At 37.7% G+C, this 16,619-nt stretch overlaps 1 protein-coding gene and 1 pseudogene across 1 annotated transcript in view; both read left to right on the top strand.

The window, feature by feature from the left end:
* LNPEP (leucyl and cystinyl aminopeptidase) overlaps nucleotides 1-15,819 on the top strand; it is a 125,703-nt gene extending 109,884 nt beyond the window's left edge. The window contains exons 14-18 of the mRNA XM_027838469.1: nucleotides 3,791-3,975; nucleotides 4,684-4,845; nucleotides 7,833-7,973; nucleotides 8,591-8,672; nucleotides 9,580-15,819. Coding sequence (XP_027694270.1) covers nucleotides 3,791-3,975; nucleotides 4,684-4,845; nucleotides 7,833-7,973; nucleotides 8,591-8,672; nucleotides 9,580-9,711 — 702 coding nt within the window. The 3' untranslated portion in view covers nucleotides 9,712-15,819. The remainder of the gene's footprint in view (nucleotides 1-3,790; nucleotides 3,976-4,683; nucleotides 4,846-7,832; nucleotides 7,974-8,590; nucleotides 8,673-9,579) is intronic.
* LOC114025135 lies at nucleotides 1,069-1,790 on the top strand (annotated as a pseudogene).
* Nucleotides 15,820-16,619: the final 800 nt, after the last annotated feature.

Here is a 16,619-nt window from a genome sequence, read left to right as displayed (position 1 = left end):
GCACCACCCAGCTGCCCCTAATCCGTTCTCTTTTGAGGCATCCTGGTGTCATGGAGAGAGCTCTGAGCTTAGAGTCAGGGAAAGCCAGGTTCAGATCTCTCCTCTGAGACAATTATTAACTTTTTGACCATAGGAAAATCACCGCCTCTCACAGGCAGTGCCCTACAACTTATCTGCTATTATAAACAGCTTATAGTTTGAGTAGAGTTTCCTACAATGAAATCATAGTTCCTTGATTTATTTTTTGTATTGTTTGTTCTCAAACAGTGATGGTCTGATACTGCACGTAGTTCTACATATAAGCCATCTTGTCACATCATTTTGATTTTTTGGTGTAACTTATTTTATTGTACTTTTTGTCAGTTGGAAAAGCATTTATTTTCTCTCCTTCCAATCTCCTCATTAAAAACAAACCAAACCAAAACAAAAAACCTGAAAAGCAAACTTGTCACATATATGGTTGGTTGTTATCCTTTGTACTCAAAGAAGGCCAAAATGACATCACTATGTCAGGGTCAGTAACACATATGTATAGTACATATACATAGTCAAGCAAAGCAAATTCTTACCCTGACCATGTTCACAAATGTTTATCTTATTCTGCACCTGTGTCCATTCCCTCTATCAGGAAGTGGGTAGCGTACTTCATCGTCAGACCTCTGAAATCGTGGTTGGCCGTCGGATTTATCAGAGTTCTTAAGTCTTTACTTTTGCCACAGCCCTTTATTCTAACTCTGTCAAACTTTATGTTCAAGCATGTTTCTTGTGAGCAATATATTGTTGGATTTTTGCTTTCTATTTTATTCTGCTATCCTCTATTACATCATTTTTAGAAATCATTTGGGATGGGCTTGGGGGTAGGGTGAGACAGGAGGCTCCTTTGCCACAGCCTAAAGCGGATCAAAGTAGGGGTGTTCAGAGGCAGTGAAAGTGAAGGCTTTCGAGGACTCTTCCTGATCTGGGCTGATTCTCCCCTGTCCCATCCTCAGTGCTGCTTCTCCTTCTCCCCAGAGCCTTGTGGCTTCCACTGCCGTCACTGCCCCAACTCCCACCTGAAACCTGTCCACTATGGAGAAGACCAAGATGATTCAGAAGGCCAAGCTGGCTGAGCAGGCTGAGCGCTATGATGACATGGCCACCTGCATGAAGGCGGTGATTGAGCAAGGGGCTGAGCTCTCCAGTGAGGAGCACAACCTGCTCTCAATGGCCTACAGGAACATAGTTGGGGGTGGGGAGAGCGTTGAAGGTCAGCCTGGAGGGTCATTTCCAGCATTGAGCAGAAAACTGAAACCAGTGACAAGAAGATGCAGCTGGTCAAAGACTACCGGGAGAAAGTGGAGTGTGAACTAAGATCCATCTGCACCACGGTCTGGGCATTGTTGGATAAGTTTTTAATAGCCAATGTGACTAATCTAGAGAGCAAAGTCTTCCATATGAAAATGAAGGGAGACTACTTCTGATTCCTTCTGTGGTGATGACTGAAAACAAAGGAGCTTATCAAGAAGCATTTGACATCAGCAAGAAAGAGATGCAACCTACACATCCAATTCGCCTGGTTTTAGCTTTTAACTTTTCTGTATTTTACTGTGAGATCCTTAATAACCCAGAGCTTGCCTGCACATTGGCTGAAACAGCTTTTGATGAGGCTATTGCAGAACTTGGCACGCTGAACGAAGACTCCTACCAAGACAGTACCCTTATCATGCAGTTGCTTAGAGACATCCTAACATTATGGACATCAGACAGTACAGGAGAAGAATGTGATGCTGCAGAAAGTGCAGAAAATTAAAATTTATACAGGGTGTCATCTTCCTTTCTCTCAAGAAACCTTTTTACAGATCTCCATTCCTTATAGCTCCATTTGGATTTCCTATAGCAAAGAGAACCCATCCATGTATATGGAAATCAATCGTTTACAGTCTTTTCACATGGCAGCTTTGGGAAAACTCCATTCCTTGATTTGTATTTGTCCTGGCCTTCCTGGTGTGTGGTTACTGATGTAGAAAAGTATTAATAGCTTCATTTAATATAAACATAAGTAACTTCCAAACACTTATGTAGAGGACTAAAGTATATCTAGTATTTAAAAATCTGAACCAGTTCTGCAAGTGACTCTGTTTTGTATTACAGTGAAGACAGGAAAATGTAGTTAAATACAACTCAAGTGTTTTACATAGCTTCCCCCCACCATATTTCCACCTTATTTTTCAGTGTTTTCCTTTCAGCAAACAACTTTCACATGCTCTTCTTATATATTCCTTTTAAGGAGGAATCTGGAAGTATTGGGTCAAATGGAAACAAGTTTGGCATTTTAGAGTTAGAGATCACAAACGGAAATATGCCTACTGTAAAATAAGTCCTGTGACAGCATGAAGTTTTCTTACTCTTCAGTTGCTGCTGTTTCATTTGGCAATTTCCCTGTCGCAATAAAAGTTTACTCACACTCCTGCCTTTGTAGTTCTGGTGTCTGCTTTACTATGTAATAGAAATAGCATGTAACTACCAGAATGCAAATGTTGCTTTTTGGCAAATTAAAGTACATGTCATTTCTTAATACATTAGAATGGGGGAAACCATTGGAAATACATGAGTCCAGGCCTAACATTTTTAGTACTTTTCCATGCAGATTTGTGCACATGTGAGAGGGTGTTCCGTTTGTCCAGTGATGGTTACTTAGGAAGTTTGGACCGCTATTGTGTGTTGCTAATCATTGATTGTAGTCCCAAAAAAGCCTTGTGAAAATGTTATGCCCTGTGTAACAGCAAAGTAACATAAAATAAAATTATATTTTATAAACCATTTAAAAAAATCATTTGGGATGGAAGCAAAGGACAGGTAAGACTATGAACACCTTTTTTTAAAAAATATTTTATTCATCTTTTAAGATCTCATAAATCTATTCCTCCCCTCTTTTTTTGTTAACTTTTTAAATTTAAATGCTCAAGTGGGGAATTAGGCAGAATAGTTCCCCTTAACTTCTTATACAGAAACATAAATATTATAGGGTTAAGAATATTAGCAATAGAAAGGACCTTTAGTCTTCGCTTTAGTCTTGCCTCTTCACTTTACAGATAGAGAAACTGAGCCTCAGGGATTTGCTGTGACTTGTTGTAAATAGCGGAGACAGGCTTTGAAATGAGATTCTCTGACTCCAGATCCATTGTTTTTTCCACTGTTCCAAATTCTGTCTCTAGAACTTCACATATTCTCAGGTTCATGGACTTAGAACTGGGAGGGGCCTACAGGCCACTGGTGCTGCTCTTACATGTTGATTGATTCAGATAACACCTAAACACTTGATAGTACATCTCTAAAGAAAAGAACCATCTTTTTTCCATCCCTTGACTTCATGGAGGATGTTGCTAGGGTTCAGACCAGTACTGTCACAGCCTACCCATCTGGGGCAGTATCACTCAGCAGTATTAAGATAAACTGTAAAAAGTCCATTTAGCTTAAGGTGTAAAAACAAAAAACCAATTGATATTACATGGTCTTTGTTTTCCTTTTCCTTTTGAGTGAGCTTTGGTGATAAAGTTTTACTAAGAAATTATCCGCTTAGCTTTCTAAGGTGACCTTGCATCTCCTCTGTGTGTATCTTTTATCAACCTTGTATAGGTACATGTTGTTTCCCCCATTAGAATGTAGGCTTTAGGGCGGAGACGTTTTTTTTTTTTGCCTTACTTTGAATTCCCAGTGTTAGCACAATGCCTGACATATAGTCAGATTTTAATAAATGCTTGTTGGTTGACAATTTTCCTATTGTTTCCTCTCCCTTTAATACTGTCTTTAGACCAGAGTGGCAAAGTTGCTTCAACCCCAAATCCAACAACAAACTTGGTCCGATGAGGGGACCCTGTCAAAGCGAGAACTTCGGTCAATCCTGCTCGACTTTGCCTGCACCCATCAACTAGAGAACTGTAACACAAAGGCCATGAAGCTGTTTCAAGAATGGGTAGATTCCAATGGTACTAAAAGGTGATGTATGTGTTTCTACTGTTGTTAACGTTGTCTTCTTTTCCTCACTTTTACTCAGCCAAAAAAAAATATCTTATTGAAAGGAAGTGATCATTTTGCTTAGCCATCCATGCAGCAAAGCTATGAGTGGTGTTCATTTTTCCTCCTTTTGCTGTTTCCTTGGTAGTTTGTGTTAGTGAGTGCAATCTGAGCCCATGGTTATGTTCAGGCAAGCATTCCTTCTCTTTCAGCCTTTTGATAAGACGGAGAAAGCATATTTCTAAGAAGAGGCCAAATTAGCCCCCAGTGGCTGTTTTCAGGTAGCTGTATATTTTTCTCAGCTGAAAGATTGACTTGTTCCTGGTAATTGGGGGAGAGAAGAAACAGGATTGGAATGTGAAGGCTCAGCTGCTGCTTTTGATATTCACACCCTACAAATGAAGAGAAAAGTAAAGCCACCATATTGTCAGTCATCTTTTCTTCCCTAGGTTGTCTTTTATCAGTGTGTGATTTATATCTCCAAGAAGTGTTTAAGCTGGTGTATGTTCTATGATTTGGACCTTCTACTTTGCCCCTCATAGTAAAGATCCCTCTGCCTCCATGTGCTGCTTGAGATAAGTTTCGTCTGCCTGCAGTGTCCTCCTTCCATGAAAGTCTCAGCTTGGCTGTCGATCTGTATGTGCTGGTTTCTCATTTGTGGCTATCTTTCTCTCTTTCTCTCTCTTTTAGCCTGCCGACTGATGTCATGCCAGTGGTATTCAAAGTGGGAGCAAAAACTGAGGCAGGCTGGACCTTCTTGTTTGAAAAGTATGGCTCTTCAGAATCAGAAGCCGAAAGGAACAAAATCCTTGAAGCTCTTGCCAGCTCAGAGGATGTACGGAAACTTCACTGGTATGAAATCACTAGAGAATTAGGAAACATACATTTTAAATCTTACCCCGCTTGTAAATGTTACCTTTACATTATGAGCGATTTCTTAATTGTGTAAGTTGTTCCATCTTACACAATTTACTCAGTATCTTAGATGTGTTTTTAGGATATGCTGATGGTCTGAGACAAGGGTTGACTTCACCCACATGAGTAGAATAAGCAGTCTCCTGTGTAGTTAGTATCCTGGGATGGCAGGGAAGGAATGTGCTTGGAAGTCTTCCTTGCTTCTTCGCAACGCAGCCCAGCTCATCATTCGTTGGCCATAGTATCTCTAGTCTACCGTTAGAGATTTATTCTTTTGAAGTTAAAGCTTGCCTTGTTTAGGCTTAATTTTCGTTTTTTCTTTTCTTTTTTTTTTTTTTGATGAGGCAGTTGGGGTTAAGTGACTTGCACAGAGTCACACAGCTAGTGAGTATTATGTGTCTGAGGGTGGATTTGAACTCAGGTCCTACTGACTCCAGGGTTGGTGCTCTATCCACTGCACCGCCTAGCTGCCCCAGGCTTCATTTTCTAAAAGGCAAAATACCCATAGAATAAGTCAACCCATTGTCACTCTCTCAAATATTTTTCCTCCTTATTAGCCAACTTATAATAAGGCTTTTAGAGAATAGGATCTGTATTGGGGAGGTAGACATATAAAGGACAGAACATTTTGGAGACCGGGTCCCTGCCAGAGAAGGCTGGCGTACGTAAAGTACCATGCTGAGTTGCTGTACAACCAGGGAAGAACTGGAATTGGAGTCAGGAAAGCCTGAATTCAAATCACTGCCCTGACATTCACAGCTTTGTGACCTTGGAAATGTCATTTTAGTTCTTAAGCGGGCTTTAGTTCGTCTGTAAAATGTGTATAATATGCTACGTACACTTAGCTTTCTTATCTGTAAAATGTAGATAATACACTTTGTACCTCATAGCATTGTTGGAGGGAGAGACAAAAGCATCTATTAAGCACCTGCTAGGTGCCAGGCACTGCGCTAAGCGCTTTACAGGTATTATCTCATTGGAGCCTCACAACAACCCTGGAAGGAAAGCGCTGTAATTATCCTCATTTTACAGTTGAGGAAGCTGAAGAAGACAGAGGGTAAGTGACTTGCTCAAGATCACACAGCTAATAAGCGTCTGAGATAAGATTTGAATTCAGGTCTTCTGACTCTAGGCCTAGTCCTTCTTTGTCAAATTTAAAGTGATATGTTAATGTGAGTTTTGTTACTTAGGGGGGCGCGGGACTCTAGGAATGGAAAAGAAAACACAGAACAGAGGAGATAGAAGGATGCCAAAGACAGATTTCTCCCACTTCATAATTTTGCTTAGGCTGACGCTGGTGATATCCTTAAGGAACCCTAGGCATCCTTCTAGACTCTGTCCAGCACGCAAACACTTTTCTTGGGTTGAACTAATAACAGACCTACGAAACATTTTTCTTTTCTCTTTTTGTAAATAATATTTTATTTTTTCCAATTACGTATAAAGATAGTTTTCAACATTAATTTTTTACATTTTCCTCCCTCCCCTCTCACCTTCCCAAGATGGCAAGCAGTCTGATATAGATTATACATGTGCGGTCATGTTAAACATATTTCCACATTAGTCAAAAAATTTTTTTTAATTTAAGGTGTCAACCCTGACACCAAGCAACTTGGACAGTTTTATTTGTATATACATATAACACACACACACACACACACACACACACACACACACACACACACACTCACACACTTTTAACCTAAATTGATTTGAATCTGAGCATTGTTGGATAAGAGTTTTGCCACCAGGAATATATTCTGTGTTTCTTCATCTGCAAAGTGTACAGTCTGTTCTGTAGGCAAAGCCACATACCTAGAATGGCAGCCAAAGAATACTGATATCCTAGATTTTACTCCATATATTCTCAAAGGGTCAACAACAGGGATGTGTGTATGTGTATATGTATGTGTGTGTGTATGCATACATATATATAATATATATATATACATACATACATATAAATATATATTTGTGTGACTTAGTTGCAGAAGTCAAATAGTTTATTGTATTTGAATAGGCAACCTTTGTACTCATTAACACAGGTTCATTTAAAGACACCTGGCAGCTTGTAGGTAGTCAGATAGTTAATCTATTTACAATTCACAAGAGCTGTCTAAGGCAGTGTTTCTGAATCTAGGCTATATTGAAGAACCAGTCAAGTATCTAAATTCTCTACCTTGGACTACTCTCCTGTGCTCTGCCTGTCAGCACAGAGGGTCTCTGTGGGTCAGATTAAAGGAATCAGGAGCCAGGAGAAGGAAGGTGCCAAATTTAAAAGAAGTAAACAAGATGCAGAAAGAAGCTATTTAAGTTGATAGCTATGAAGAAGTCAGGACTGGGGATGGCTAGGTGGTGCAATGGATGGAGCAGTGGCCCTGGAGTCAGGAGGACCTGAGTTCATACCCTGCCTCAGACACTTGACACTTACTAGCTGTGTGACCCTGGGTAAGTCATGTAATCCCAATTGCCTAGCCAAAACCCACCCCCCCCCCAAAAAAAACCAAAGAAATCAGGACCTTTAGATAATTGAAGTTTTACAGACCGGTAAAAATTTGTCCCACATTAGTGATTAGGAAGCCCAGGTTCTAAATCAAGCTCTACATTCTGTTACACTTGAAGAATTTATTTTCCATAGTCCCCAGTTCAGATATAGCCATTTGTAAATACCTTGGCTTATATATGATGCTAATAGCACTTATCTAGTTGATTTGATCCTTTGAACATTTTAAACTTAAGGCAACTTGAATTCTGATATCAGTCACAGGCTAAATAATTCGTACTCACGTTCTTCCCTTGAGTTAAAAGCAATTACCAAGAGACTTTTATCACAACGCCCAACTTTAACTTGGGAATTGTTGGCTCAGTAAGAAGCAGCTTAACTCTGAATTACTTCAGGGGGCTAAATCTGCTTTGTTCCTTAGGTTATTGAAAGCTAGTCTTGATGGAGACATCATCCGGTCGCAAAAGCTGCCCCTCATCGTTAAAACTGTTGGTCGAAGTTTTGCTGGGCATTTATTGGCGTGGGATTTTGTCAAAGAGAATTGGAATAGGCTTGTACAGAAGTAAGTCGTTCAAAGAAGTATTACCTTGAAATTACTGTGATTCTGTGGTCTATGAAAAAGGTACCCAGATGTTCACAACTTCCACAGGGGCTGAAATTTAGTTTTGTGGATGAACAAAGATGTTTTCAATAGCACCAATTTTGATCTGTGACATTTTATTAAAATACTGTATCTCTATGAAGTAATCATTGTTTTTGTTACAAGTATTAGTCTTAGACATTTCATTTCCAGGATTGCAGGTGTCATACCTATAGATGGCTTATTGGCTACTGTGGTGCTGCCATGCATGTTGGAAAGGCAGCTCCTTCGTGCTTGCTGTAGTAAATGAATGACTTAAGAATATTCCACCTTGCTCCATGGCATGATAGTGTGCTATGTGTTTTTGGAAGATGCAAGTAGATTCTTTGTGGAAGTATAGAATGTGTTAGTTCACTGGATTTACATTTTATCAGGATCCTTCTGTTTTAGTAAAGCTCAGATGTTGACCTCTTAGAGGTAGGAATTCCATTCCTGTCTTTGACATCCACAGCAGAATTAGAATATTTTCATAAACAATAATAATGTTTTAGTAGCACTTTTTTTCATTTATTTTTATTGTGGTTCTGTCTCCCCACCAGGTTCCATTTAGGATCCTATACCATTCAGCATATTGTTGCTGGCACAACTCATCTGTTTTCAACAAAGACACATTTGTCTGAGGTTAGTGATGTAAAATACCAGGAGATTGAGTAACTGTCTCCCACTGAGGTGAATCAATATGGTTGAGATGTTGTTTGCCCACACTGTCATTACAATCCTTCTTTGTTTTGTCTTCAGACATCTTGAAATTGAATTCCATGGAGAGTGGTTCTTCCAGTCACTTCGCATGTATTAAGTGCACCAGGCCCTATGACAAATATCAGGGATATAAAGACAAAATAAAACAATACCTCCCCTCAAGGAACTTCAAGTCCATTTGGGGCAGGAAAGAGGAATATATAAGCAAATACAAAATATATACCAAATAATTTTGGGGGGGAGGGTGCAGACATAATGTAATAATATAATTTATACTATAAATATTATATTAATATTATAAATATGATAAAGCCAAATTATATATCAAAGAGAAATGTAAAATACTTCATTAATACATGGCAAAAGTATGATAATTATATATCCTATATTGTTATAGAATATAAAGGGCACAGAGTTCGTAGTATTTGAGTTTTGAAGTCTCTTATTGCCTTCTCTACACTTCTCCAGAATTAATAATATTCTGAATTAAAACCACCTTGAGAACCAAATGTATTAGTATAAATAAACTTGCATATAAGAATACAGTTTTTTCAAAATTAATTTTGGCTGCAAAGAAGATAATTTCCCTTTTTTCTTTTTCAAAAAAATAAGTGAGGGAAAAAAGAATTTTTTCTAAAAAAATAAAAGATATTACTGTGTCCATTTAGAAATATTTGGGATTGTAGCATTTAGCCAGGACAGTGCCTCAGGTTTTCCAGTCCTCTACCCCTCCACCACTACTACCACTGTGTGTCCTTATTGCAAGAGGAATAATTCATATGTGTGATTTTACTTTCTTTTTTAAAACATGACTCCATGAACCTTCCAGGTACAGACGTTCTTTGAAGCCCAGTCAGAGGCAACCTCACAACTCCGTTGCGTCCAGGAGGCCATTCAGATCATCCAGCTGAATATCCAGTGGATGGAGAAGAACTTAAAAAATCTGTCTTTCTGGCTGTAGAGTACATGACATCATCTCTTTGTGTTCACCATTCAGAAAGCTTGTTGATCTGTTGATCTGTTGTTGCTTTTGCAAAAGCCAGGGTGAAACCAGGCATCACTGCAATGCTGTTTGCACTATTAGGTATTCCAGTGAGCTCAGGGCACAACCTTTTGATATTTTGTCTGTGTTTTCTAGAGTGCCTGTGGGCAGGATGTAGGCTCTTTATTACGGAACTGGGTTTACCTGTGTTCACCAAACATCTACAAGAACTTTTAAATTAAAAACATACAGATGGAAAGGGATGGGGAGGTGAGACTCCATTTTGAAACTGGTTTGGAATCTCGGTATTGGAAAAGTATTGACACAGTCAAACAAGAGAGGAGCTACTATGTAAGCTTTCTTCTTTGCAAAATTCTCATGTATCAGTGTCCCTTATGCCAGCCCCTGGTTGCTTCATGGTTTATAGACACTGTTCAGAACGTGAGGCCTAGTAAAACCTGAGAAAGTCTCATAGTAAAGCCAGATAATGAAACATACAGCTGTAATGAATTAAAGCTAAGTGTTAATATTGGTTTTGGCTTCAAATTATGAGTATCCAAATGGTTTTATTTTTTATTTTATTTTAAATAGGATATAGAGCTGTTGTATGTATTTTTGTCTGCTGAGTAGCCAGGTGCTACAGATATTAAAAATATCTATTATATATGAAAGCCAAATATCAGGAAAGAGTCTAAATTGTTGGGTCTATTTTGATTTTGTATATGTGTGTGTTTATCTTCATATATTTGGACATATGTGTGTATATTTACTTTTGGGCACTCCGTAAAACATTGCCATAGGAAATCACTCCAGGTTGGATCAGATGTTAATTGTAGTTAACTTTTTCCTTAACTACTGATTTTTCCATGCAGTTTCCTCCCCTCTCCAAAAAAAAAAAACCAAACCCCTAAACCAAAATCACTGCCATATACTCCAATAGCCCAGCGCACTCCCTAACCTTTGAATTTAGGGACATATCATTAAATGGTGTGTCTTACGTTCTGGTAGCACTAGTATCTTTTAAGTCTGACTCTCCATTGCCTTAGTTGGAATACACATTAAAGAAATTTTCTCACTAGATTGTCGTCACTTATATTTTTTTATACTTTTATTTGACTTGATGAAGAAGTATATTGGGTTATAGTTTTAATTCAGGACATTTTAGAAACCAAAATATCTCATGTGATATTTTACCTTTTACCTGGAAGGAAGATAGTGTGAAAAGGAAGTAAAATGAAACTCATTATAAAAATGTTTGGCTTTGATTTTTTCCTGGTTTTAAGAACAGTACATAATTCAAAACCTTTTTTTCTGTTATTTTGATTAAAGTAACAATTAGTTTTAAGGAAACAGTAAAGAACACCCCCCCCCAACCCTAAAGCAGGTGTGAACTATGGCATTCTGACTTTCTCTTTGAGGCTAAGTAGGGGATGCTGTATCTGAATAATTTGAACTATGCAGACACAGTCCAAGATTATTGTTTCACTCCTTCTTAGGAGAAAAACTCCCTTCTCCAAATTCTTGTTTCTTTCACAATTTGCTTTAAAACAATTTCTGTTTTTAAAAATAGACCCCTTTGTGTGCACTTTAAAAATGTGCATAGTTGAGCGATAGGAAGGGGTACATTTTTCGTTCAATAGGATCGAATTATTAGTGGAATATCTATTCTTTTAAGTTATATGTGAGATCGTGTATGAAATTATATTTTATTTTGTGTAAGATATTTTTATATTGAATTTAAAAGTAACATAAATTACAAAATGACCTTTTTTTGAAAAAAAGGAAATGATAGTCTCTTCTTATTTGTCCAGTGCAATTTCTTTCCCACTACTTATCTCCATTAATTTCAGAATAGAAAACATAATACCCTGACAATCATGGTAAGATACCAGGGTGCCATGTTGAGACTATTGGGAATTTTACCTACGTCTATGCTTAGAAAAACAAGGGACAGATTAATCAATGTGGGAGACTCTCTATTTGGAAGTCGGGGGGAAAAAACAGTTAAACTTTGGAGGATTTTTTTTAACCATGTTGTATTAATGAAGTATTTTACATTTTTCTTTGATACTTCTCAGATTTAGAAATACAGGTTCCTTAGCCATACCTGCCCTTTGTTATACTGTTTTACAATATATGTAGTACATTTTCAGGCTCTAAGGAATTTTTTCTTTTGAAATTTACTTGTTCTTTTTAACTTTGGCACTGTAAGTGGAACCAAATACTCCGTGCTGAGCATTATGGAAGAAAAGATTTCTCTTGATCCATTGCTGACCTGTTCTTCAGAGGATGTTTATTTCCATGCCTCGGTTTTGTGCCCATTGAGCTAAGTAGTTGATAAAGGGTTAGGCTTATTCTGAACCCATGCACATGACAACTGTTTTTGAAATTAAAGCTTGAAAGATTAAAGTATAGTGGAAACGGTTTTGTACAAAATAATTTTTTTTTATCTTTTCAGCCTTTAAACTTTGTTATCTCACCTAAGACATTGGGATAGTGAGGCCCACAGATGGAGACATAGAAGCCAAAGCATGCTTTTACATAAACATACAGATTGATGGCTGAAAATTAAATGACTCTTGAGCAAAGTAGAGTGTATGCCTTGTCCAAATAGAGTTTGGGCACATAACATGTAGAGTAGAGGATGGTGGACGAAAATCCATTCATTTTGAAGCAGTGGACCATAAGGCTGGTCAAAGCAAAAATATGTTGCCCAAAATGTGTTATTTTCAACATACAAATGATTGGATGTTTTCATCTGCAAAACATTTTGAAACTTCTATCATGAGCTAGTGCCTTTTTCCATCTTATTAAGCTTATTTATAAGCCACTTTTAAAAGCTACTGTGGTATTTGGTCATTGTTGGAGAGTTTCATATATTCCAAGAATCTATGATAATTCTATCCCATCACAGATTCCAATCTACACTCATTTTCTTCCCAAATGGTAGTTTATTAATATCTATTTTTGTAAATATGGAGAATAAAATGAAAATAGCCTATACAATCTTGTTTTCAAAAATTGACTGGATTTAGAATTAGATTGATAAATAGAACTCAAAATTTGGAAGTATTGAAAGTAATATAAAGGGATATCAAAACAGTAGATATTGTGAGTTGAGTTAGTCAACAAGCATTTATTTATTAAACATTTATGGTGCCGATAGCCTACTGAGAATAGGGCCACTGAGTAAGATTTTTGAAAGCACCAAGCCTAGAATTATGCCATGAAGAACTGTAGCCTACAGCCAAACCATTGTACACTCAGAGCACTTAACTATATTATAATTTTTCATGTGAGTATTGCAGGATTTTAGAAGATAAATAATTTTTAAGGATGTAGCTGTTTGAGCTAGGTTTTTAGAGTTGCCCTGAGAATTAAAATCAGGTGCACTGTGTATCCCTCCTTCCCCCTAGCACCAGATGCTTTTATTTCCTCCTGGGGTGTATTTGGTATGGTGAGTGTATTTCTTTTTTTTCCAAATGTACATAGACATACATGTTACACATGCATCCATAATTTGGTTTTGCTTTTTTTTTCAGGTACTAGTTAATCTTTAGCAGTCAATATATATGGCTGTATTTATCTAATGACTACAAATGTACTTGGCAGCTCCCAGTACACCTGTTTTATAAGCAGCCTTGGAATCTCACTGGTTTGCTTTGCTTTAAGCTGGATCTCTGGATCTTTGCCACTTGGCTTAAGGTTGCACCAATGTGGTGTCCTTGTTAATGGTAGCAGATGTGGAACAAATGAGATGAGTGACTGTTTAGAAAGAAGGAAGGGAGCTTTTGTTACAGATCAGTTATGGAAACAAATCATATCCATCATTGCTTGGGAGGAATAAAAATATATTGAAAATCTCAGCAAAGCAAATTTTTAGAAGTGTGTGTATTTGGGTGGGCAGCAAAAGAAAATTCAGAGGAGAGTAATCTTCCAGTAATATAAAAATAAAGCTGTGTATGGTCCTATAAAATAATATCATTGGCTGTTATAAGGTCTCAATTAAAGGATTATAAAAATACAGCCCTCCTGAGAATTGTTATGTAGGAGATCTGGTCTATAGAAGGTCATTTTAGTTGCTTCATTAACATGTGAGTATGTACTTGGTAAGTAGTGTCAGTCAACAATATTTACTAAGCACCTACTATGTGCCAGGCATTGTGCTTAGCTCTAGGGTTATCATAAAAAAGGTGAAAGACGTCCTTCCTTTCCAGGAGTTCACAGTCTGATGGGGATTACAGCATGTCTTGTGGACAAATGAGCTCTGTGCAGGATAAATTGGAGATAATCAAGAGAGGGAATCAGGAAAGGCTTCTTCTAGAGGGTGGAGTTTTAGCTGGGATTTCAGGAAAGGCAGGAGAACAGTGGGATTGAGGAAGAGAATTCCAGTCATGAGGGACAGCCAGTGAAAATGCATAGAGGCAGGGGATAGACAGTATGGTGTGAGGACTTCGGTGTTACCGGATTTCAGAGTATTGGGCCTGAGGGAATGGAGTAAGATGTGAGAAGACATGAAATGTGTAAGGGTTGCAAATTACGAAGGGTTTTGAATGCCAAACGGAGTATTTTATGTTTTGTCTTGGAGGTGATAGGGAACCACTGGAGTTTATTCAGTGGGAGGAGGTGGGGGTGGGGGTTAACACGGTCAGACCTTTAGTGTCCGGCTCTGAGGTGATAAGGGCCTACTTGAGGGTATGGCATATTGGGTGATGTTTTCGAATCTTGTGTTCCTACATTGCGGTCAAATATATAGATTAGTATAAGGTTCTCAAAACTGTACCACATCAAATGTGATATTAATAGGTTTTTCTCCCTTGTGTCTATGTGCTAGGGATTTCACCCATGCCCCAAAACCTGATTTGTGACCCCATCTTTGTCAACCTGTTTTTGATTAGATAGAACATTCCTTTTTCTGATTTAGTTTTTACTGTTGCCTGTCTTAGAGGATGTTATCTTTTATTGCACTCTGAAATGTAAAATAAGGCTGCCTCATTAACTGTACATTTTTGTGTGCTTTTCATGTATCCACCAGACTTGTATGTTAGCTTTCAGTATTGTGGTATCATATTTCACAGTTGCTTCATCTGCCACATGGTAAATGTTACTGTTCCACATTTGGCTATATCAAAGGAAATGAATGTGTAAACATTTTAATAGCATCTTAACATAATTTGTTTTTACTGCTATTTATTAAGATGCTACTCAGTCCTAAAGGTTTGTATTACTTTATTTTTTTTTCCCCAAAGGCATTGACTTCAGGAATGCAATATGATTTCGGGAAAAGTTGCAAACAAATGTTATTTACTATATTAAACTCTCAGGTTATATTGTTGAAAAATTAGTTTATATTTTGCTGTTACTTAAACCTGCTGCTGTAGTAGAAATATAGAAGTTTATATGTCACCATGAATAAGGGAGAAAGGGCACCTTTTTTGAGTTAGTCATGGTGGTGATTTAGTAAATTCTATATGGTTCTCAATCTAAAATATTTACTTTAAAAAGAATCAATTTTGGCCTGATTGAATAAAATGCTCCAGAAGTTGCACTGAAAGAAACAAACCATCAGTAAAATATATATGTTCATCTGTATATATGAAAATATATAGAATGATAATACAAATGGAGCATTTGCATCAACCTACTAAACTCACATTGAGAGAAAACTAAATCCTATAACTAAGTCTTAGTCCAACTAAGTCTTGATAAAGCCAAGTACTATAGCTATAAAGAAAAGTAGCTTTCAAGTACTTTGGGGATAAATAACTTAGAAACTTGTAAAACAATTACACTTTTGTATTTTAATGCCTTTAGGAGTATACAATACGAATCTTGTGTCTGCTTTGGCCAGTGAAATTCTAAGCTTGTATCATAACTTGCTTTTAGGTGGGAGATTTTTGAAAATAGGATGTATATATGATATTGTATATGCAAATGTGTTTAGTTTCACTTGTAAAGGGGGGAAAAGGCTTATTTTCTTTACACTTCGATAAATTGTTTTGCATATAACCAGCACTGACTGAAAAGCATGTGTAACTGCATACACTGTTGCTTTTTTGTGAAATGAAAATAAATATTTAAATACAAGGATTGTCTGGACCATTTGTTTGGGTGAGAAATTCTACATTTGTTAAAAAGCCTCTATCTGTTTACAACTAGATTTAAACTTTTTCTAGTACAGGAACCATCACTGCTCATTCCTTTTCTAAGTATTCTCTCCTGAAGTACACTGAACATAATCCAGTACCAGGTACACAGAGGATGTTCAACGAATATTGACTCATTTAAAAAAAAAAAATCATTTGAGGACAATAAGTGCTTTCTGCTGTGTGACCGTAGGAAAGGTCTTTGAGGCACAGTCATAGAGTCTTAGAGCTGACAGAGGTCTTAGAGATTATCTAGTTCAACCCTTCCCCTCATCTGTAAAATAAGTTGCCATGACATCACTGCTAAGCCAGAGTTGGACTCATGTCTTCTTGGGAAATTGGAATCACCCCGTCTTCATTGCAATTCTCCAAGAAGGTATGAGTCCAACTCTGATGTAGCAGTGTTGTTTAGATCGAAAAGATTGCTTTCTTAGGCTGGCTGGCAACAAGCATGTATCAAGCACTTAGTATGTACCAAGCATTGTATTAATCACTAGGGATACAAATGCAAGTTTAAAAAAAAAGCCCCTGCCCTCAAGGAGTTTACCTTCTGGAGGGGAATGGCAACTCATAAAAGGGAGTTGAAGGGAGTGTGTGGGGAGGGCATGGTGTCAGTCAGAAAAGTCAGAAGGATAGCTGGGAGGAGAAGGATGAAGCCTGGCTGCCTGGGCCCATCCCCAGAATGCCCAGGAAGAACACGCTAATGGGAGTAGCCCAAGAATGTTGCAAGGTGAAAAGGCC

The sequence above is a fragment of the Vombatus ursinus genome, unplaced genomic scaffold (genome assembly GCF_900497805.2).
Source record: "Vombatus ursinus unplaced genomic scaffold, bare-nosed wombat genome assembly UNPS02014828.1, whole genome shotgun sequence".
Lineage (NCBI taxonomy): Eukaryota > Metazoa > Chordata > Mammalia > Diprotodontia > Vombatidae > Vombatus > Vombatus ursinus.
The sequence above is the reverse complement of the archived record's forward strand: the minus strand, read 5'-3'. Positions and strand labels throughout refer to the sequence as shown.